This window comes from Calidris pugnax, unplaced genomic scaffold (genome assembly GCF_001431845.1).
Source record: "Calidris pugnax isolate Ruff unplaced genomic scaffold, ASM143184v1 scaffold69, whole genome shotgun sequence".
NCBI lineage: Eukaryota > Metazoa > Chordata > Aves > Charadriiformes > Scolopacidae > Calidris > Calidris pugnax.
This window is the reverse complement of record NW_015090859.1, coordinates 9,315,255-9,337,096: the sequence shown is the minus strand read 5'-3', so window position 1 is coordinate 9,337,096 and position 21,842 is coordinate 9,315,255. Positions and strand designations below refer to the sequence as shown.

At 41.3% G+C, this 21,842-nt stretch overlaps 1 protein-coding gene across 3 annotated transcripts in view; it reads right to left on the bottom strand.

The window, feature by feature from the left end:
- The window catches only part of STK24 (serine/threonine kinase 24), a 54,959-nt gene extending 42,659 nt beyond the window's left edge, over positions 1-12,300 (bottom strand). Inside the window, exon 1 of one of the 3 annotated variants that reach the window (XM_014944217.1) lies at positions 11,934-12,300. In XM_014944217.1, coding sequence (XP_014799703.1) covers positions 11,934-12,185 — 252 coding nt within the window. In that variant the 5' untranslated portion in view covers positions 12,186-12,300. Of the gene's footprint in view, positions 1-11,397; positions 11,675-11,883 lie in introns of those variants that run through there. The other 2 variants (XM_014944219.1, XM_014944220.1) reach the window with 2 other exon arrangements.
- Between the last annotated feature and the right edge of the window lie 9,542 nt (positions 12,301-21,842).

Sequence of the window (21,842 nt, the reverse complement as noted above, 5' to 3'; positions counted from 1 at the left end):
CACTTTATGCTATTTTGTTCAGTAATTCAAATCCTCAAGGTTGTGTAGTTCTTCAGTAATGGCCTCTCAAGTATAGCAAGTGCCTTTAGATTTTGAACCATCAGCAAATTTTATCAGCATGGATTGCCTTTTTTTATGCTAAGGTCACTTTTCTGCCACCAACTGTCAAGAACAATCCTGGAGAAACCAACAGTATCATCCACTCTGACATCACCTCTCCAGTAAGCTCCTAACAGCGAGGACTATACACATCTTACAATGTATTTATTTTTATGAATCTCTAATTCTCGTCTGCACTAGCTGTCCCTATAGCTCAACAGAAAATGTTATTGAAATTCAAACTAGTTACATGAAACTTCATCCATAACCATTCTGACCTAAGATATAGCTTTAACTGAGTCTTTTTCTGCATTTCATTCCAGTTCCTATTTCTAACCTCCTTTTATGAAGTGTTGTTCATTCTCTGACTTTACTTGCAGATCTCTAATTTCTCTATGCCTGCTCTTTTAAAATAGACAATCATCTTTCAACACCTCCTTTTGTATACTTTTCATTTCACAAAATCAATTTCCAAATTGTCAGTCCAATCCTCATTCCCTATCAAGACTAAGCCAAAATAACATCATCTGAAGGGGTTCAGACATTTCTGGTGAAAAAGAAAAAAAAAACAATACCTACAGGTGAACTGGCTTGTGATTGTTGGTGATCACTGCTGTCTGCTACCATACTTCCAGATAAAAAGAATGTGTTTTGAACTTTGTTCACATGCAGGCAGATAAACCTGGATACGCACTGTAAAAGGATGTTGCAGACAGCAAGCCCTACAAAATCATTAAGGACTAAAGAACTAATGGAAGTGAAAAAAAAATCCATCAAGATAATCACTTCCAGCTCTGGAAATTCTTGAGCAGTGAAATTTAGCAGAAGCTGTGGAAATATGTATAGAAATATTACAAGTTACTGTATTCTTACACATCTTCCCATAGGCCTGTGATCTGACCCCATTCAGCTTATATGTTCACAAGTTATTAGCATCCAAGCTAAAACTTCAACCACAATTTAAATTTTATAGCACAGTCAATGCTCAGAGAGGAACGCAGTAAGGCCATTGTCTTCATGGTTTCCTCCTCTGCCTCACAACCAAACATCACACTTTCACATTCTAAACAAGACACTGAGACTTCTTTCAACTGATAAAAACAAAAGCTAAAAATAGAGGGAGAAAAGAGAGGCACGACACTGTTTCTAAGACCACTACTACAGGTTTGTTCACTGGTAAGGTGTGGTGATTATCTGGTGTTCCTTTCACACAAAAATGTTTACTTCCTACAAAAACTAGTTTCAGAAGACCGTAACAGAATCACCAAGTACTTCATATGTATTCATCAGAAGCAATTGAGAAGTTTGGACAACTCAGGTTAGGCGTGTAACCTACCACATTAAGGAACTAAACAACTTTTATCTTCTACAAGAAGATGCATCACCTTCTTGCTCAAACTTTTGTACTGCTTGCACAAGTACACCTATTTAATATAGAAACAGGGTACACAAACCATCAGCTTTATGACAACACCAGGAGGAAGTTGCAAGGGTAGTAGTGGCAGACACCCTCCCTGTAAGGAATGGAGGTCCCAATCTGCTGAACTGCTGCCTAGGACAGCTCGGTGCTTGCCAGGGACTCCAATTTAGGACATTTTGGCGAGACTACTGAGGCTTGTTCAGTGCTCTATTACCCCATGCAACTCTTTCGTGTCGGGCACCACCGAAACGGCCTAGGGAGACCCGGAGCATATCAACCATGACTACATGGTCCTGGGGATGAGGGTCAAGAGCACAGGGCCCAAGTGATCTTCTCCTCAATTCTACTGGTGAAGGGCTCAAGGAAGAGCAGACAGACCATGGATCTGCTTGGAATAAGTCAAGAGGAAACAGTCCTAGAGACAAAAGTGATCAAGGAGAGCTGGTTGATTTTCAAGGTTTACCTCCTCCAAGTTCAAGAATGATCCACCTCACATGCAGGAACACAAGAACAGTTGGCAGAAAGACTGCATGGGTGAAAAAGTGACTCCTGACTAAACTCAAACATAAAGAGAAAGTATACAAAGAGGCAGAGGCAGGGTCAAGTGACTCAGGAGAAATATAGACATTGTCCAAGAGTACAGGGATTAGGCAAGGAAATCAGTAGTGCAAAGTCCAGCTGGAGGCCAGTCACTGCCCAGGGGTTGATACTGGGGTCAATACTGTTTAGTATCTTCACCTATAACCTGGACACTGGAGGAAAACATACCCTCAACAAGTTTGCTAATGGCACAGAACTGGTAGGAATGGTTGATACACTAGTTGTTTGTGCTGCCATTCAAGGGGGACCTCAGCAGTCTGGAGAAATGGGTCAACACAAACCTCATTAAATTCAACAAAGGCAAATGCGAAGTCCCGCACTTGTGGACAAGTAGCACTCTACACCAGTATAGGCTGCAGACTGACTGGCTAGCAAGTGGCTTTAAAGCTGTGAAGCTCACAAGTTTTTTCTTTCTGCAGTATATATATATATATCACATATGAATAACTGACATCCACATATATGAATAGCGCAAGATTATTTCCTGTGGTTGGTGGGAAACTGAAATAAAACAGAGCCAGTGCTCAATTTTACTGCATGGTATCAAGCCCTACCTGTGCTTTCAAAGAGCAACTAATTAACACAAAACGATAAAATATATTAAAGTATTTGGATTTACAGTGTAGGACTTCTATCTAAACAAAGGAAAAAAGACATTTTTAAGAAACCTGAAAATCTGACCCAAAGGGAGTTATCTCTCAGTTTCACCTGTCAATAATAAAGTAAAATTAGCTGAACTAGGATAACCACTTTAGAATTATCATGAACAGAAACAACTGATTTTTTATTTTCTTTTTAGAAGTATAATCAGTAAAACATTTAATGAAAGGTACAAAGACTAGAATGAAAGCATTCATCTGTGCTAACTAGGTGTAAAACTAAGATCCAGCTGTTTCACTGAGAATTTGTCAATAATCAAAAAGAGCACGACTGTTCATTTCTTTTATTCTAGAAATGTACGTATTCCATATTTCTCATTTTCCATCTCCAATACTATAATTATTCAATTCAGATGCACACTACCATAAGGGATTTTTTTTCTGGGGAAAGAAATGCAAACACAATTTTGAAGAATTAGCAATACATTAACTATGAAAAAGAAGAAAAACTGTCATAAATTCTGCCATGAAACTTCAGTGGGTCGTAAGGGCAGGAAGAGGAGGAGAGAGGAAGTAAAGAATAAAGCTGTAAAATCTTGCACATCTCAAACACTTTTGATGTCACAAGCAGAAGAGGCTAAAAACATATTATGCAAAGTTTGTCATTTGTCACACAGTTCAACTCCCTTGCCCTGATTTCTAACTAGATTGGAACATGTTTTAAGCATGTTTCCAGGGGAATAAAAAAGTTTTCTAAAGTCAGCCTATCATAAAAGCATTCTTCAGTCACTGTATAAACCTTTTTCCAGTTAATTCAAGGAAGATGCACTTATGTGAGATTCAGAATATGAAACATTCAGTTCTTTATCCATTACGTGGCTATCCAAAGCATGCTTCCAAATTCCCAGTGAACTAATATCATTTTCTGGGTGCAATGTCGCCTGCTTAAATCACACTGTAATTTTATTATATTTTCACTCAAATTTTCATTCAGAAAGCTGCTTAGTATATAACATTAAGAGTTTAATTCCAAAATTAATAGTTAACTAACCATAGCCTGCTTTTTACAAGCATTCAGAAAGAAATTCCAATTAAATATGCTGAGTTTCTGAATAGTTTCTCAGGCTCCTTTTTTTTTTTTATTTATTTTAATATAACATCACTAAAAACTTTCATAACCTATAGCTGACTCCTTCCTTTCCATTCATTACACTTTTTATACGTGAATCACTACAATTGAAAAATCTCTGCATGCCTTGAGTACACAATGAAAACACCAAAAAAGTATCAGTATCATCAGTAGACAAAGCACAGCAATGAAGCCTAAAAATCTACTTTAGACACCAAGAGAAAAACAGCTAAGGAGACGAGTTCCAAACAAAAGTTTATAACAATGTCTCTCACTTGTTTCCACTTGCTAATAGGTCAATCAATCAAAGTAAAAGTCACTCTTAATTAGCTAAGCTATTGATAAAAAGAAAAAAGAAAGTACTGACTCTTTGGGGAAATTTCCAGCATTATGGCAAATGGCTGAACAAATAATGTTAATAGAAGCATTATTGATATATGCTAACAGAAGAATACTAATAGAATGCTAATAGATGTGTTTAGAAATAGAAGAATAGAATGCTAATGGTAATAGAATAATTTAGAAATTTATGTTGCATTAATACTAATTGAGGAAAAGAAGAAAAAGAGTGAGTTTTAGGATCTGCAGCAATCCCGTAATTTGAGTGGAGACTCTTCTTCTACCCATTTTATCATCTGACAAGAAAATCCAGATGTATGCCTCTTAAGAAGCTGCCTGACAGTACAACTAAAAATAGAACAGGGGAGTACAAGCATTCTCCAAATTTTCCTGGTTTAAGCCTCACTTTCTATAGAGTTACACTGCAGAAAGCACTTAGTTCTATACTAATGTAGAGTCAACATACAGAAAACAGTCTGATGCTTGTGCAACCTAAATATTTATTACTTCCAGATCTGTTCTTTTCCAGTAAAATGGAACAATTCCATACATATATACTTCCAATAAACAAAGTATTTATTAGCTTATGAAAACAATTTTACTAAAGAAGACTCTCTATTTAATATACCTCTTCAAAAGTAAACTACATCTATCTGATTTTGGAATTATACATCCTCAACATACTCAGAAGTTTGGTGCCAGGTAATATACTAAAGTTTAAAACAAGCTTAGGGGAAAAAAACCCAAACCAACAGATTTTACTGGTATCAACTAACTTGTGAATGCCCTCATCACCTTGGCTCAAGACTCAATTAGGCATACAACCCAAACACATCAACTGAAGGGAGTCAACAACTTTGCCAAAATGAAGTTGCTACATTCACAGTCAAGCTCCTCTGTACCAAGGAACTGGAATATGGAAGCTGAAGAACACCATAAAAACAACTTTGCCCTACAGGGAAAGGGAGATCATTGTAATGACAGGTTAGGAAACCCAAGATTAAAATTGTTCGGGCACTGGTCTCACGTAGTACAGAGTCATTATCTTTGTGTCTTCTCATAAAACTAAGTATTCTCTTACAGAATTTCTCCCTCTACATGTCAAATTCAGTACATTGAAGCGATGCTTCCTAACGTATCATCTCTGATATTAGTTGTCAGATACATACATGTATGTGGAAATTTACCTTAGATTAAGAGATGTATATGGATGAACTCAAAGTCCTCAGTTCAAAGAGTTTGCAAGTAAAAGAGGTTTTGATTATATAGCTGCATCCGTACAAATGACTACTTTTAGCCACACACAATATCACTTAATTAAATAGTGCTCCACCAATGCAGGCAGCTGCATCATCACAAAGTGAAAAGCTAGGTAAATTATTCTAGGATACAGTAACTTATATTACAAGTCCTGCTGGCTTTGTTAACCAGTGTTTGGTACATCCCCTACTCCCTCCACCCAAGAAATGGAGCATGAAAAGAATTTACACAAAATTTTAAAATGTAGCCGAGATACATATATCCATTTCCTATCTCGGAGATACAAAAGATGCCACTATGTAAAAGCTGACATCAAAGCCTTGTACACCACTCATAACAAAAGCCCTAGTATTTAAATGTATTCACTACATCAGTAGCCTTCTGTCTTTCTGGGGAACAAAGATGACAGCTGACTAAAAGGGCAACTTATGCAAACATGAAACTGGTACATGAAACCAGCCTGAGTGGTCTCTAGAAGGGTACCTGAAAGACACAGTTGCCATAAGCAATGTCTGTTTACCTGTTCCGGAAGGCCACTGATGAAAATATGTTTTTCCTGTTCAGAGGCTGTTGGCACCAATGGTGAGAGTTAAGATAGAAAGGTGAATGCTGACATGGGTCACTTGGTAACTGACAAGGACAACCAACCATCTTGGATGTGACTGATACCACAGCAAAGATCCAGAACCAGATGAACCAGATTTTTCAAGTTCAGCCTATGGAAACTAAGAGTACCTCTCCTTACCTCCTTTGCCTCTGTATAAACACTCCACCTTACCTCTATATAAACATTTAAAATTAAACAAAATTCTAGAGAGCATGTCTAAAAAGCATAGCTACAAAACCACAAAAGGGCTGAAACAACATAACATAGAGAATCACAAAAATTGAGGATTCACTATTGCCAATCCTTATTCCAAAAAGCTCTCCTAATAAACCCTTCAGCTATTCACGAAGTGATGAAATCAGCCCAAAAAAGTAACAGACTGAGTATACCTCAAACTGCTCCCCAAAGACAAAGCAGTCTATACTTGATGGTTTACTACCAGTTATTTTCCACCTAATAAAAAAGGACCTGCAAAAGCCACAGAAATAAAAGAACGAAGAAGCTTAAAGACTGAGGGGGAAAAAAACCAAACCCATAACTTCAACTTTCAAAAAAAATTAAAATTGGGGAAAATTAATCTCCTACCCAGAACCTGCAAATGGAAGGCAGCAGAGGCTACATGGACTTCCCAGTGCCTTTGATTTAGCAACCTAATGTCTTGCAATTACCAAACCCATGGTTTGTACAAGAAGTAGTTACAACAGTTTATTTTAAAAGGAGAATGAGTTATAACAGGGAAGACAGTAATATATATAGTGTTTAATAAAAGAACAGCCATGCTGGATCAGAACAAAGGATCCTCTAGGCCAGAACAGTTCTCCTACACCAGTCAAAATTGAACTTCTTGGGAACAATGCAAGAATAGACAAGTAAATAGCAGCATTTCCCAAAACACTCTTCCAGTCTCCAGCAAACTGACAATTCAGACACTTTCTGAGCCAGAAACAATGCCTTTATACTTAACAACCTTTCTTTTCTGTTCATTTGTCAAGTCGCCACTTAAATTTAGTTAAACTTTTAACATTTCTTGAAGCAAGACGGTGTGAATGTAAGTGCTTATTTACATTTTGGATGAAGAATGTGTAGCTCTTGTATTAAAAATAATAATAAAGAATGAATAAAAACAACTTACTGCATAAATATTGTTACCAGAAGACTGAAAGGGAGGAAGATAAAGAAAGGTTTATCACCCAGAAGAGGCTTTGGCTTAAAGATGATGGAATTTTAAAAGCACCTCAGGAATTTGATGAAGCTGACATACAGGCACCCCTAAAAATACGAACCAACCTTCTCAGAAAATTATTCTTCTTAGGACAAAAAAAATAAAGGTTCAGGGTTTCAGGGAAGGGTGCAGTTGGTTTTTTTTTTGGTTCTTTTTTCCCCTTTAGGAGACAAGCAGGAAAAACAAGGCAACAATAATTATTTCTAATCAGTAACTCCACAGTCCACCAGTAGCAGTGTTCATTATGCCACAGAAGTGTATTTGAAATTCTTATTCACCTGAAGCTTTTAACTGCCTTTACTATGGAAGCACCTAAAATTACAGCTAGAAGTCATACCTAGCTCCATTCTAACTGTGGCACTGTGCTGCCTGAACACAGCAAACACCAAAAAGGCAAACCACCTGTGGGCTTTCTCACTTCTGTGGGATCTGAAGCTGACAGAGCCATTTATCTTTTCTCAGGATGAGTTTATAGTATAAGTCTCGTTTTAAAGTAGGTTAATAAAACCTGTTTACAGTTATATCACACAGATAGAAGTACACAGAAAAGCTAGGGTAAAAAACTGCTTTTCTGGTTCTCTAACTTCAGAAAAAAAGAAAAATACAAGCAAACCAGATGCAGCTTAACCCCAAGTTTTTTAAGTGGGGAAAGCCACTTCCTTTAAGAAGGAAGATATTTAATCACTATGCAGTTTAGCATTTTATTGTTTAAATTTTTCTTAAAACTGGCTGCTGCCACATATCCAAAATATATCCACAGCTTGATGTGTAGCAAGTACTGTGTTTTACAGCTTCATCCTGTAAGATTTTTCTCTGCCAGTCTATGTTTCCCGAGCTTTTTGGTCCAGCACCCTCCTAACATGCTTCAAATGTTAGGAGTGCTTCAAATGCTTCCTCCCGAAGAGGAGGCTCTGGGGAGACTTAACAGCAGCCTTCCAGTACCTGAAGGGGGCCTACAGGAAGGCTGGGGAAAGCCTGTTTACAAAGGCCTGTAGTGACAGGACGAGGGACAATGGCTTTAAACTGGAGGAGAGCAGAATTAGATTGGAGATTAGGAGAGGGTTCTTTACTGTGAGGGTAGTGGAGCACTGGAACAGGTTGCCCAGGGAGGTGGTTGAGGCCCCATCCCTGGAGATATTCAAGGTGAGGCTCGACGAGGCCCTGGGCAACCTGGTCTAGTTGGGGGTGTCCCTGCTGACTGCGGGGAGGTCAGACTAGACGACCTTCGGAGGTCCCTTCCGGCCTGGACCATTCTATGATTCTAAAATACATTACGGTTCAGCAAGCAATCTTACCATAAATTTATAAACACAGTACTTTTTTTATTTAAAATATAGCTCCCATAAAGAAGCTATAGAAGCTTACCACAGCCTTGAAATGCAGGCCAGTCTAAAAATCAAGGTCATATACACTGATTCCAAGCCAGCCTTGCAGAAATCTCATGCATTGCAGACAAACAAGCATTCTCCCCAGAGCAATACTAAAAAGCACAGAGAAGGAAGACAACGTACTCTCAGTTTAGTAATGGTGCACCTTCATGCCACACACTCAAACTCCTATCTACACAAAGCCCTTAAACCAAGGACAGCATAAACTTCGAGTTCAAACTTATTTGCACACAGAGAAATTTAGGTCAAAACCCCAACTCTGGTTTTATTCAGGTTACAACATGCCCACTTCATAGCAGACAGCGAATCTCAGGTTTTGTCAACCTTCCAGCACCATCCTACATTTCCTCCACAGTTTTTCATTCCTTTGGCTCACTCTCTACCCACTCACTTTTTATGCATCACTCTTTAAACATCAATCAGATATGTTGTTCAGAGAGAAATACATTAATCCTTCACTCCTCTGCTCTATCGACACACTACTCTGCTCACGCCAAACAGCATTAATAAAGCGTTGTGCTTGCATGTGATTTTTTGGGAGTCAAGAAGTTACTCCTGTTCACACTAGGATACTGACTGCTCTCTTGTATAAGTGCAGCAAAGAATGTAGGAGAAAGCTGCACAACTTGTCGCTGACACTGCTTACGCCGTTTGTTGCAGAAGCTGGTAGGTGGGGAGGAGGGATCACACTACAGAAAAAGAAAAGATAGTCCCGTGATTTCGGCAGTTTAATTATAACCCAGAGAACTAAGCTCTATTCCTCTCTCTTCTACATAATAAAAAGTCCCAAGCCATAACCTTTGTCTTTTTTAAGTAGGTGTCACACATTGTATGTCCCTTACTCTTTGAACACGTATCTGCAAGTAAAATCAAAGAGAATCATGTACTGAAAACAGACCACTATAAAATTGCTATATACTCTGACAGAATGGAAATGGATATAGACATCTTGAACTTGACAAAGAAAATTAGCAAGTGGTATTCATATTGCTGACAGACTTTATGTCTCTACCTATCAGCAAGTCCTTACTTTGATGTGTTTGGGTTTTTTAAACCTGTTAAAATTCACACTTCAGAAACTCTCATAATAATACAATAAAAATTAATGAGAAAAATAACACCGTCCTGAATAAAAAGAGATTTGAAGTAAACTCCCAAAGTATGTGGACTGACAAAAACGCTGAATATCTACCCATTTAGTACAGCTAACAGTATTACAAACTAAGTAACAAATCAAGTCAATAAAAAAGCAGGTCCTTAGAGAGATCATGCAGTGACACGCATAAGCAGTACATGCATATTGCTGGAGTAATCTTCATTCTCTCACTTCTGAGCAGCTACAAATCTGAATTTTTAATTCTAAAATATTACAGATCGTATTTCAAAGTAAGTAGATAGTCATCTTGGTTCTAGCATGTTTCAAAAAGATAAAAAAATGCAACATTAATCTAGCCCAAGCTAAAGCAAGCAACCCTTACTTCTCTGTCTCCAGCAATCAGTGAACTGCTCATATTTGGAAGGTGAACTTGAACACTCAACAGCAGTACCTACAGAGCAATAAATTAACCAGCTCAGAGTGAGGGCCTACATACTCTATTTGGCATCCAGTACTATGCCTGAGCATATAATTCATGCCATGCCTGAGCATGTAACAGTTTAAATGCAAATCCTCAAGTTATGTAAAGAAAAAAGATTCACGACTTAGGATCTTGACTTGTGGAAAAACAAACCAGAGTAAATCAATACTTAAATCAAATAAAGCACAAAAACTTTCAATCCAAAAGATAAATTGCGAAAAACTCTACATGCCATTCAGAAGTTTTTCTTTTGGAGGTTGGGGCAGGGAAGTTTCTAATAAGATGTGGGAAGCATTAGAATAACAACACACAGATACCAGTGACCTTAATGTTTTTCTGGCAGTAGTTTACGTTTGGATTAAGGAAAAAAAAAAGGGGGGGGGAAGCCAGCTCAGTCGCCAGAAAACCACATCGGTTATTTCAAAAATATAGTTACAACACAGAACCAGCAAATTCCATTGTATAACAACAACTAACCGATTCTTAAGAGCCAAACACAATCCCCCAACACCCACCTTCAGGCAGCGCTCCCACTAGCCAGCACCACAGAGATGGGCACTGCAGCACGCGCTGAAGGTCAACATTTTCGGGCCCTGTTTGTTGGGTTTGTTTTTTTGGTTTTTTTTTATGTCTGCTTCCCCGAATCATGTCAAAATAACGGGACCGAAAATGGCCCATCGCGTCACGCTTCGCTCCACGAGGAGAACTCCTAGAGGTGGGGAGCGGGAGAGGAAGCGCTCGCCCCTCCGCTCCGCAGGCTTGCGGCGAACCAGAGACGGCTGAGGAAGGGGAGAGGGAGGAAGGGGGGAGAGAGGGAGGGGTTCTCCAGGCGGAGGGACCTCGTTAGGCATTACTCGCAGCGCTGACAGCACGTTCCGTTTCCACGGGCTACGAGATCCCCCTCCTTATCCCCCCCTTACCCCTCCCCAGCCCACCCCGGGGCCCAGACAGAACGAAGAAGCGTTTTCTCCCCTCGCCCTGTCCCTCCGCCCCAGGGAACCCCCTTTACCGAGGAGCACTGCGCCCCTTCGCGCCGTTCCCTTCCCCCCCTCTCCAAATCCCCACCGGCGGGGAGAGGCGGCGAGAGCCCGTCCCCGCCGGGGGTGCGTGTCCGCGCCTGCCCTTGGGGCCGGCCCCTCCCGCCGCCCGGTCCTCACCTGCATCCCCGGCAGGCCCGTCTGCACGGGGGAGTGAGCCATGGCGGCGGCGGCGAGGGGGGGGAAGGAGCCGGGTCTCCTCAGGCGGCTCTAGGGGACAGGGCTGAGCTCATCTCCACGCTCTGTCTCTCTCTCACACACACACAGAGCCCTCCTCCTTCTCCTCGCGCTTCCCCTCAGCGAGCAGCGCCGGCGGTGGGAAAGGGGCCGTCCCAGGATCGGCTTCTTCAGGCCCCTGTCACGGATGCAACGGCGGCGGCCTCCTCCTCCTCCTCATCCCTCCTCCTCCTCAAGGATCGGCTTCTTCAGGCCCCTGTCACGGATGCAACGGCGGCGGCCTCCTCCTCCTCATCATCATCCCTCCTCATCATCATCATCACCATCATCCTCCCCGCCGCCATCGGGTACCGGCCGGCGGCTGAGGGGACGGGAGCGGGGAAGCGAAGGGCCCCCGAGCGGCTCCCCCCACCCCCGGGCCGTACCTACCGCCGGGTAGGGAGACCCGCCGGCCGGGGCCTGAGCACCCCTGGCCGTACCGGCTGCCGGGCGCCCGGCTCGCATCCTCCTGCGGGCGGGAGGCGGCGGAGCCGCGGCCTTCGCGGGTTGCGTTGGGTTTCGTCCTTCGCCTCGGCGGCAACCGGAGGGTTGCTTCGCCTCTCCCGCAACCCCGGCGAAGAGCGGCTGCCGGTGAGGCAGAGCAGGTGAAGGGAGGCGAGCATCAGGCTGCGGGCTTGAAATACGGAAACCGGGGTGAGGTGATAGATCAAGATGGCAGAAACCCTAGACATCTTCTGGTATGTCCTTTTCCTGCCCCCCCTCTTTCGCCTGAGGGCTTTAAGAAAGGTCAGGGTAACGCTATCGCCCTGCCGCGGGGTATGGTTTCAGGAAGCACTTGACTTCCTGTCAGAAGCTGCAGAAGCAGTACACCAAAATGACAGGCGTGTTTTTACAATACTTCCTAAACGAAAGGAGAGCGGGTGAACAGTCAGGTCTCCCCTTCACACACCTACCAGAAACCCTGGACCCTGCAAAGCCCCTTAGGAACTCAGCAATGTTATATTCCCCGTATTTGGCCTATTTAAGCTGAGATTCAAGAGCTCCGTCACACAGTTTCTAATGCATTAGGGAATGAACCTAAGATTCTCTCCATTCCAACATCCCCCCCTCAAAAAAAAGAAAAAAGAAAAAGGTCATATCATTAGAATAAAATTATCCAAATCGGTAGGCCAGTGGGTCCAGGATCCACAGGACGGCGCTTCACTGTCGTTTCAACTGAATTAAAGAAAGGGGTGAGCATCCTTTGCAGCACAGATTACTTTTCAGTAGGAAATTCACTAGAGAGTTTGTACAAATCTCTTAACTGCACGAAACACTTCAAAATATAAAATGGACCTATTGATATGTGGTTAAACTCCCACCAAAGTTTTTCCTACAGTTAGAAGCCTGGAGAAGAGAAGGCTGAGGGGAGACCTTATTAATGCTTATCATTATGTAGAGGGCGGTTTGAGGGAGGATGGAGCCAGACTCTTTTCAGTGGTTCCCAGTGACAGGATGAGGGGCAACGGGCACAAGCTGGAACATAAGAGGTTCCACTCAAATATGAGGAAAAACTTCTTCCCAGTGAGGGTGACAGAGCCCTGGAACAGGCTGCCCAGGGGGGTTGTGGAGTCCCCTTCTTTGGAGATTTTCAAGACCCGCCTGGATGCAGTCCTGAGTAATGTGCTCTGGGCAATCCTACTTTAGCAGGGGAGTTGGACTAGATGATCTCTAGAGGTCCCTTCCAACTCTGACAATTCCCCGATTCCGTGATATTCTTTATTGTCTAATACGGGCTGAGATAATGCTACACAACCTTGGTTTTCTGAAACTTGAAGAAACATAAATGTTTCTAAGATTTCTACCACTCAGTCAAACAGCCTTATACAGGCATGTATATGTATACAGACCCAGAGATTCTTTCCCCGAGAAATTAAATGTACCAGCTCTTGAGTACCGTGAAACATGGAAAGGATGACAGGTAGAAATTGTGTAGAAAATTGAACTACTGGAATTCATGAAGGAGTTGTTAGTTTCCTTAATGCTGGAATGGAGTTTAAATTATGGGGGTTTTAACTTAAACACAAAAATGTTTCTACTGCGTACTAGTATGTAATTTTCTAAGAAATGTATAAGCTTTCATTTGAGTTTTACCTCAGTCAAAAGTCAAATTAAGTAACAGTCACAAGAATCAATATAAAAACTTTCTATCATCTAGATTGTTTTTTACAGCATTTTTGCAATCTTCTTTTTTTTTTTAAAAAAAAAAAAAGGTAGAGCTTTAGTGTCTCCATGGTTGCTCCACTGTGGAGTAAATTTTTTAGCTTGCTAGGGATAAAGTCAATGGGCTAGAAGTGAACCTCCTTTGTCCCATAAATACCATTGAGCTTTCGCTACATCACATAATATTAAAAATCCTCATTGAGAAAATGTCAGCTTTACCATTGCCTATGTAGCTTCATTTTTTGCTCTTCTCTATATAGTCATTAGGATACAGATTTTATCAGGTGCTTTACTTTTTCTGCTGTTGCACATTCAGTGCACAGTAAAAAGAAGAAAGGTGTAAAAATAAGTTACCTTTTGTATTATGAAATGTATATTATGTCCATTAGTATACTCTTTGGGACTTAAATAATTTTCATAAGGAATGCATACTTGATTTCCTAGAGTTGTTTATGTTTTATCTTGCTAATTCCCTCTTTACATTCAGTTTGTAGATTGTCTAGCTCAGGGCGCGTAAGCACAAAAATGTTCCCATGTGGAGGCTGCTCTGGAGTAACTTTCCCATGTAAGCTCCTCACCTAGGGCCACTGTGAGGTGTTTCTCTTGCTTGTATGAAATAACTAAGTAAAGATAATGTGTTTATTTCATTTCAAAGTTCTGTATTACGCGTTCAACAAGAGACTGGACCTGAAAAATTATTCTTTGAGCTAGTGGAATAAACTCTATGAGCAGATTTACTTCTTAAAGGCAGGAAAACAAAGGAGTAGATTAAAAACTCTGTGTCATAAACCAGATACCAGCCTAAGTTAAGTTCTAATGAAGTCAGAACAATGTATTAAAATGTCTAATTTCTGTCAGCTTCTGTATTGTAAGCTGTTACCCTATGCTCTGATACACTTCCAATTTCTCCCCTGGACTTGAAGAAGTTTTAAGCAAAATAGTTTTAAATGTAATCTTAAAATAATAAGTGTGGGGTTTTTTTGCTGCTAGTTTTGTAAATGCTAATTTTTCAGTCTAAATTTCAGCTCCATCCTTACAGACTAAATAACAGAAGTCTTGCAAATGTTCCTCTCCTTTTCTCAACCTTTTCTGAGAAAAAATGATTGTGTGTATTATACTCCAAAGAAAGGCTACTTTTGCCTTAATGTTCCTCTCCTTTTCTCAACCTTTTCTGAGAAAAAATGATTGTGTGTATTATACTCCAAAGAAAGGCTACTTTTGCAGTAATCTATTTTAAAAATAGAAACAATTACATAGCCTGCCATCCCAGTACAATGGCAGAGACTTCAAAAATAAACGGTTCTTATCATTAAGATGGTTCTCTGTTGTATCTTTATGAAGCCAGATGTTTCTAGCATGAAAAGATTCAATTTATTTTATGTGTAGACTTCTCAATACCTTGCTTGCTTTCAATTTAAAATGATGCTTTGAATATGCAGAGATTTTCTGCTTTGTTGGTTATATAAGAAAAAAGTTACACAAAAAACCAAACCACATTAATATAATGGCAGTGACTGTGAACTTCTGTTTATAAACTACCTGTGAAGGAAAAACATTTTTCTTACTGACCAAGACTGAAACTTCTCAACTGAGCAATGTAGGACCACTGAGGCTTCCTAAGGAGGAAGGTGTTCCTGGAACATAGCTCTTAGAATTTGTAATATGGCATCAGTAAATAAATAATCCTTTCTTGAAATAAAAAAGCACTGTGGATAGTAACTGGTGGGACTACAAAATACAGGGCATGAGAAATGCCATGGTGAATAAGTAGCAGGCAGGCAGAGATTTACCTGGGGAAGAGGGAAGACTGAGGGGGCTGGACGCGTGACAGTATTGCTTGCAGTAAGGTACAGCGACAGGATTATGGAGACTCCCATGCAGACAGGCTGGAGTCTGTCTGTCTTGTATGGCAGCACAGGTATCCTGGCCTGGGCGCCGTAGAACAATTAACCAAATCACAATACCATACTGTTTGCCGCTCAGCTTGTTGCTGGATTTTTTTCTCGCTTCCTTATCCTCTTTATCCACCACTGTCTTTTGTCTTTCTTCTTTCCTTTCTCTACACTTTCTTGACTGATCAATTTCTTCGTCAACTGTTTTAACAATCTGTATAAAAACATCTCATTTACTTCTTAACTGCATGTATTAAGTTCCTAGTCTTATCCTTTTTTTTTTTTTTTTTAATTACCCTGTTAATAAGCCTGATGGACTACGTACTCAAATTCTTAATAGTTTGTCAGCAGGGCTCCATTTTGAATACCTGTGCTTTAAATGTATGGCACTTGCCTGTATCATATAATGCAAAGCAGCTTTAACAAGGCTCTTCAAAAATGGACCTTAAAGAATGTAAGTGTAAAAGGAGAGGTCTTCACATGGGTCTATAACTGAAGATAGAGAGGAAAGAGAAAATAAAAACATTTCACAGTGGATGGTGTTACCAGTAGACTGGTGACAGGAGTCCATCTGGGACCAATCTTGCTCAGCATATCCATGAGTGACCTGGAGAAGAGACTAAAGAGAAATGACAAAATAGTCTCACGTTGCCAAGTATCATGGGGTAAAAACTAAAGTGAAGTGCAAGGGGTTGCAGAAGAATCTCAGAGTGAGTGATTGCAGAGTGACACATCAGCAGATGGGAGTTCAGTGTTGAAAACTATACAGGGCAAAAGTGCACGGGAAAAAAGTTTAACATTACACATTGGAGTTCCTCCCAATCAAGAGGGAAATCTTGGCTGTCAAGGATTTCAAATCACTCAGAAGATAAAACTGTATTAGTAGTTATTAGGAAAGGAATAAAGAATAAGGGAGACAACATTGTTATACCTCACTATAAATCCTCATTATGCTGCTCTATAGACTGTATCATTTCCAAAATGATACTGTAGCATAAAGAAAAAGGTACCAGAAAAGGAAAAAAACCATGATCAAAGATTCAGAAAATATTCTCTAGATGGAGAAATTAAATATGTTATGGCTCCTCAGTGTAGAAAAGAGAATTTTCATGAGGGTAGTAGAGGTCTGTAACCTCATAAATGGCCTGCAGAAGATGCCTGTACAATTTTTCTCATAACAAGAGCTATCAGACAGAAACTTGAAAACAGAGAAAAGTGGGTAAAAGCACAAATGAATAATGGAGCTCACAGCCATGAGATGACATGCCAAAGAAAAATTTTTCTTCCTTTAAAAAATTGACAGATTCATGGAAATATTGTTCATACAACAGCAACATGTTAGAAATAACTTGCTCCTAGCTTCCCAATGTCAGTCTGGAGTCTTTACCAAGACAAATTAAAAAGAGTATTAAGTTTTGATAAATTAGAGTACTAGAAGAGAAAAAAAGTAGCAGGACTCTGGAGAGCCTACTAAGGAATAAAGAAAAACAAAGGCAGAAATCAGGTTTTAATCTTCACATACAGTGTCTGGACAGTGAAATAATCAAATAGCCTACCCATATAGCCAGATGGGTCTCATCCCTTTTCGTGTGGTTTTATACTGACATCAGAATTTCCCTGAATGAGAAGAAAAAAAGCTATCAGAATCTACTCACTTGACTTTTAGATGAGGACAGGATTAAACCCTCATATTACTGAATTGATATCATAACTATAGCTGAATTGGCACATTGCCATTTAGAAACTTTTTTTTTTTGAGGTTTAAATAGTATATCTTTTCATGCTAAAGGTTTATTTACCCACAGTTTGGAAACAAAACTCTGTATCCGTTTCCGAATTGGGTGGAAATGCAGTGAAGATTTTTCTTCAGGTTTAGGTTGCGTTTGGTCAAATGGGAGGTGGCTGAAGGGTTTTTGTTCAGTGACAGGGGGTTGGTAGGGAACGCCGCACTAGAACTTGCAGGCTACAAGGCTGGGTAGCTGGTCTGCTAGTGAGCCATGCAAAAGTGGAAATGGCAGTTGGCTCATATTTCACCCTTGTCGTTAGTGCTTCTTGCAGAGTGGGATTTCCTTGGCCAGGAAGGATGATTAATCATAGCTGAAGGGAGCTCCGCTGAAGAGTGCATAGTTTTAACAGAGGTTGAATGAAGATGGGCTTATTCATTTGTATTCCAAGATCTCTTTCCTCTGCCAAAACATTTCGGGAGATTGAAAGAAAAAAGGCTAATCCTTTCCAGTAAATAAGGCTAAGAGAACCTTGGGGCATCTTGGGAAATACCACAGATTATATGTTCTGAATTGTCCCCGTGCTGGTGCCCGGATCTCGGGTGCACTCAGAGGTTCTTCATCCTCCAGAGCTGGGCTTGAAGGGCTGCTCTCAAACCTTGGCAAGAGTGAGGTAGGAAAGGGCTGTGTGAAGCTGTGAAACCTTTAGCTCTACCTCATCACCGTGAACTGGTGATCTGGACTCTCAGCAGACCCAGGTGACCGCTCTCAGGCCTGCTCTGATCCTCATGTTTGGGTGCCATGGGTCTGCACTGGGTGGGTAGTAGTCCCACCCCGCTGTCACCCTTGGCTCCCTGCTCACCCTGCTGCTCCCTGGCAGGGGGTACTAGAGCCTGGGGAGGGAAATAAGCACTGCTGAACCCCAAGGGCCTGGGTAACCACCTTCTGCTGGAACAACATACGGAGGTCAACCAGCGATAAGTTTGAGCAGCCTTGACCCTCCTGGGAGACTGACTCGGTAACTGCGTCCCTGTATCAGGCTCCTCCTCATCTCTCCCCTCCAGCTGTGCAAGGTAGAAGAGGCTTATTCCCCAGGCTGCCCTTCCTATCTTTCTTCTTGCACTTCATAAATGACTCACCAGCTGTTCCGCTCTCTCGCTACGCTCTCAGTCAAGATTTTTGCAATCAAGATTTAAAAAGGTCTGCCTAACTATGACGTGAGACTGCTTATGAGGTCCTGAACCAAAACTGCTTTTCACATACAGGAATTTACACCCTCCAGCAGTTCTTTGGAAACATTTTTTAGCACTAAATATATTTTTTTAAAAAAATAAAAATTCCTGCCCATGTCCAGTTACTTGGTTCATCCGTGGGAGAATAAGTCCCTGCTTGAGCAGACCTCTGAGGAAGTAGAGCAGAAAGGGCTGGGCATTGTTCTGAAATGAGAGCCCGTAGTCAGGATGACTCAGTGTGCAGAAATGAACTATAATTATATCTGTGGGTTTTCATCTACTGCTTTAGCTATTTTGTGTTTATAAAGTTTGCCCAGAAAGCCTTTTTTTCTGTAGGGCCTTGTTAAGGATATTTAAAACACCCATATTCTGACATTATTCTGTGCTGAAGGAGAAATGCACACTTCCCTGTTTATAGCAAAAAATATCTTTGTGTTGCCTAGAACTGATGTTTTCCCTGCCTTTAATTGTGGTAACTCTACAAGATCCGTTTCTACTGTGCTTTTAAACTCTGTGGGGATCATACCCCAACAAAACACTAGGTTTTTCTATGTTTCCACCAAAATTTAAAAGTGTAGGTTTTCCATTTTTGATGGAAAGGGGTTCCCTTCTACAAAGGTCACGCTGGAGCCTTTCTTCCTCTCGACATGCCATGGGTAACCCTGCAGCTGTGTATTTATGTCAGCAGAGGAATCTTATGTAGCTTCAAAAGCATACAGATTGCCTTCTACAGCTAAACTCGGCTGTGCATTTAAGTTATGGTTCCAGAAGCATTCATGTCAGAAAATTGTTTTGTCTATTACAGAAGCAAAGTTTGCAGTTCAAACACAAATTCCGCTTTAAGTCTCGTGAATGCTGAAGGGAAGAAAATGGGCTAATACGTTATGGTCCCCCAAAGAAAAGTCCATTATTTTGCAAGGTTTGTATAAAACATGCTGTTCTTCATATATTTCGCTTCCTGCGGTGATGTACTTCATATTGTTCATAGAAAATCAAAGGGTTCTGGGATTCTTATTAATAGGAGAAAATTCACTTTCTTATAGTACTGAGAATCATAATGGATAAGCCAGGACGAGGCAGGAAATGGAAGAAAAGGCTCAAGTGTTGTATGCCCTTTATTAATAATGAGCAGAATGTAAGTGCCTGAAAGTATTTTGGTATTCCAGGCAGACGATTAAAATTAGATGGGGACCTAGAGCTCATTAAGAAACATGAGATTGATTATACCGCACTGTGCCTCTGCCCCCGAAGAGCATCATTTCATTTAATCTTGCTTTTCATAAACCTTTCTCTTACCCTCTTGTCACACAAAGCAAACATAAGCAAACAGAAGGAAATACACCTTTTCTATCTTCTTCTCACATTTCACATTTTATGATGGAGACATCAGTTCTTATCTCAGATTAATGTCTGTGTACACACCAGACAAGCAAAATCTCCAGACTAAGTGGATCCATTAAGGATGACCCTGTAATCATGATGAGACGCCCTAACCTATAACTATGTCCCTAGACAGTCCATGTCATCACAGATTTAAAATGTTTACTTGCAGGCTACAGTTGTCCCAGGATAAAAAGTTGCACTGTATCTCATTGACGACTGATAAGTAGTGGTCTTACAATAAGGGAGGGCACTATTTCACTATTTTGATTTAAGAATTGTCAAATTTTACCCTTCATTAATCTCACGATACACCAGAAGCCACCTGGAAGATCATGTGTTGAGAGAAGAATATTGTATTCACCTGTTAAACACAAAAACATATGGATTCCTGCAAGTTTCAGTTGTTAGTCTAGGGTGTCAGTAACAAATTTTGCCGTGCGATGAGTTTTTTAGGGCACAGCTTCGTGTTGCACTTAATCCAATTTAAGTGCGGTCTGCTGCCAAAGTGCTGATCCTGCTCTTCCTTTCTCCCAGCCCTGGCTCCCGTCCTTGCATTAGCGATCACATGCCCCCATGGTGATTTGGATCAGTTCACTGATCCCACGGGAAATGCGTGCACATCCTGCTGGATTAGTCCCCTGTGGCAGCAGTCTCTGGGTGTCACGCAGCAGGGACACCGTGTGTGTGGGAGGAAGGGAAGCAGGGAGGCCAGCGCATCCTCTTCACTGGTAGCCCGCAGTTAGCTCAGATGAGGTAGAAGGTGAAACTCCAGCCAGAATGTCCTGTATGGAGTGGGATGGTGGCTCCAGCTCTTTCATACCATAAAATCTACCTTCTCGGCTTGCAGCAGTGAATGCTCCCGCCCATAGTTCAAGCCCAGAACTGTGTTATCTGGAGTGGTCGGCCTTGGCAGAGCAGGTACAGAAGCAAACCACGGAGGGATGACTAAATCTCTTTGCTGGGTAATCAGAGAACATCAGTATTTAAGAACACCAGCCTGTAGCCTTCCCAACCCCAGAATTTAACACCCAAAGAATGAAAAGCCAGAAATCACAAATAATGTTATTTTTTGAGGGTTTCCATTAGGCAAATAAATTACAGCTTGTAAAGCTGTTTCCCAACATTTGAACCTACCATCATCCCCACTAAGTATGTGTGTGGGACAGCTACAGCCTGTAATAACTGTGCCCCCACAAGAATGCAGGTCCTGTGCGTGTACCCTCCTACCTTCCCCATCATTCCCATCCCACAGCCTTCTAAAAGTAGTTGCCCAGTAAGTTCCTGTAGCGGTCACGGTGCTCTGACGTGCTTCAGCAATCTTCCACCTCCTCTTGCAGACCTCCTTTCATTCATAAAAATCTGCCATAACCTCCCACTTCCACCAGACCTTTGGCTAGATCCCAAAACCTCATACCCCTTTGGCTTCTACAGCTGCTGGTTGGGTTTTCCTCCCATCTTTTTCAGGAGAGCAGGCTTCCTGGAGATTTTGGACAAAGCATAGCTCTCCTTCCAGCTGGGAGAGTGGGTACCTGATGCTTTACTTGCAAAGAAGAGCAGATAGATTTTGCTGCTCCACATCAGCACTGGTCTTCTTCCCTGCCTCCAAATAAATGTACAGGGCGAGTTACGGGCTGTAGTCTCATATGAACTCTGCAATGGGGTAGCAGAGCTGCACAAACTTCCCATCCCACTGTCTCCTGATAGCAGGCAGATTTGCCTCATCACCATAGCTGCTTGTAGAACTGGTCAGAGGGAAGTGCAGGACACCACAAGCCTACATTGATTTTCTGATGAGTCTTAAGTGAGAAATACAGAATCACAGAATCTTCTAGGTTGGAAGGGACCTTAAAGATCATCTTGTCCAACCATCAACCTAATTTTGACAAAAATAGACACCCGCACAACAAACAAAAAGCATCACCATCACTAAACCATATCTCCCAGCACTACATCAA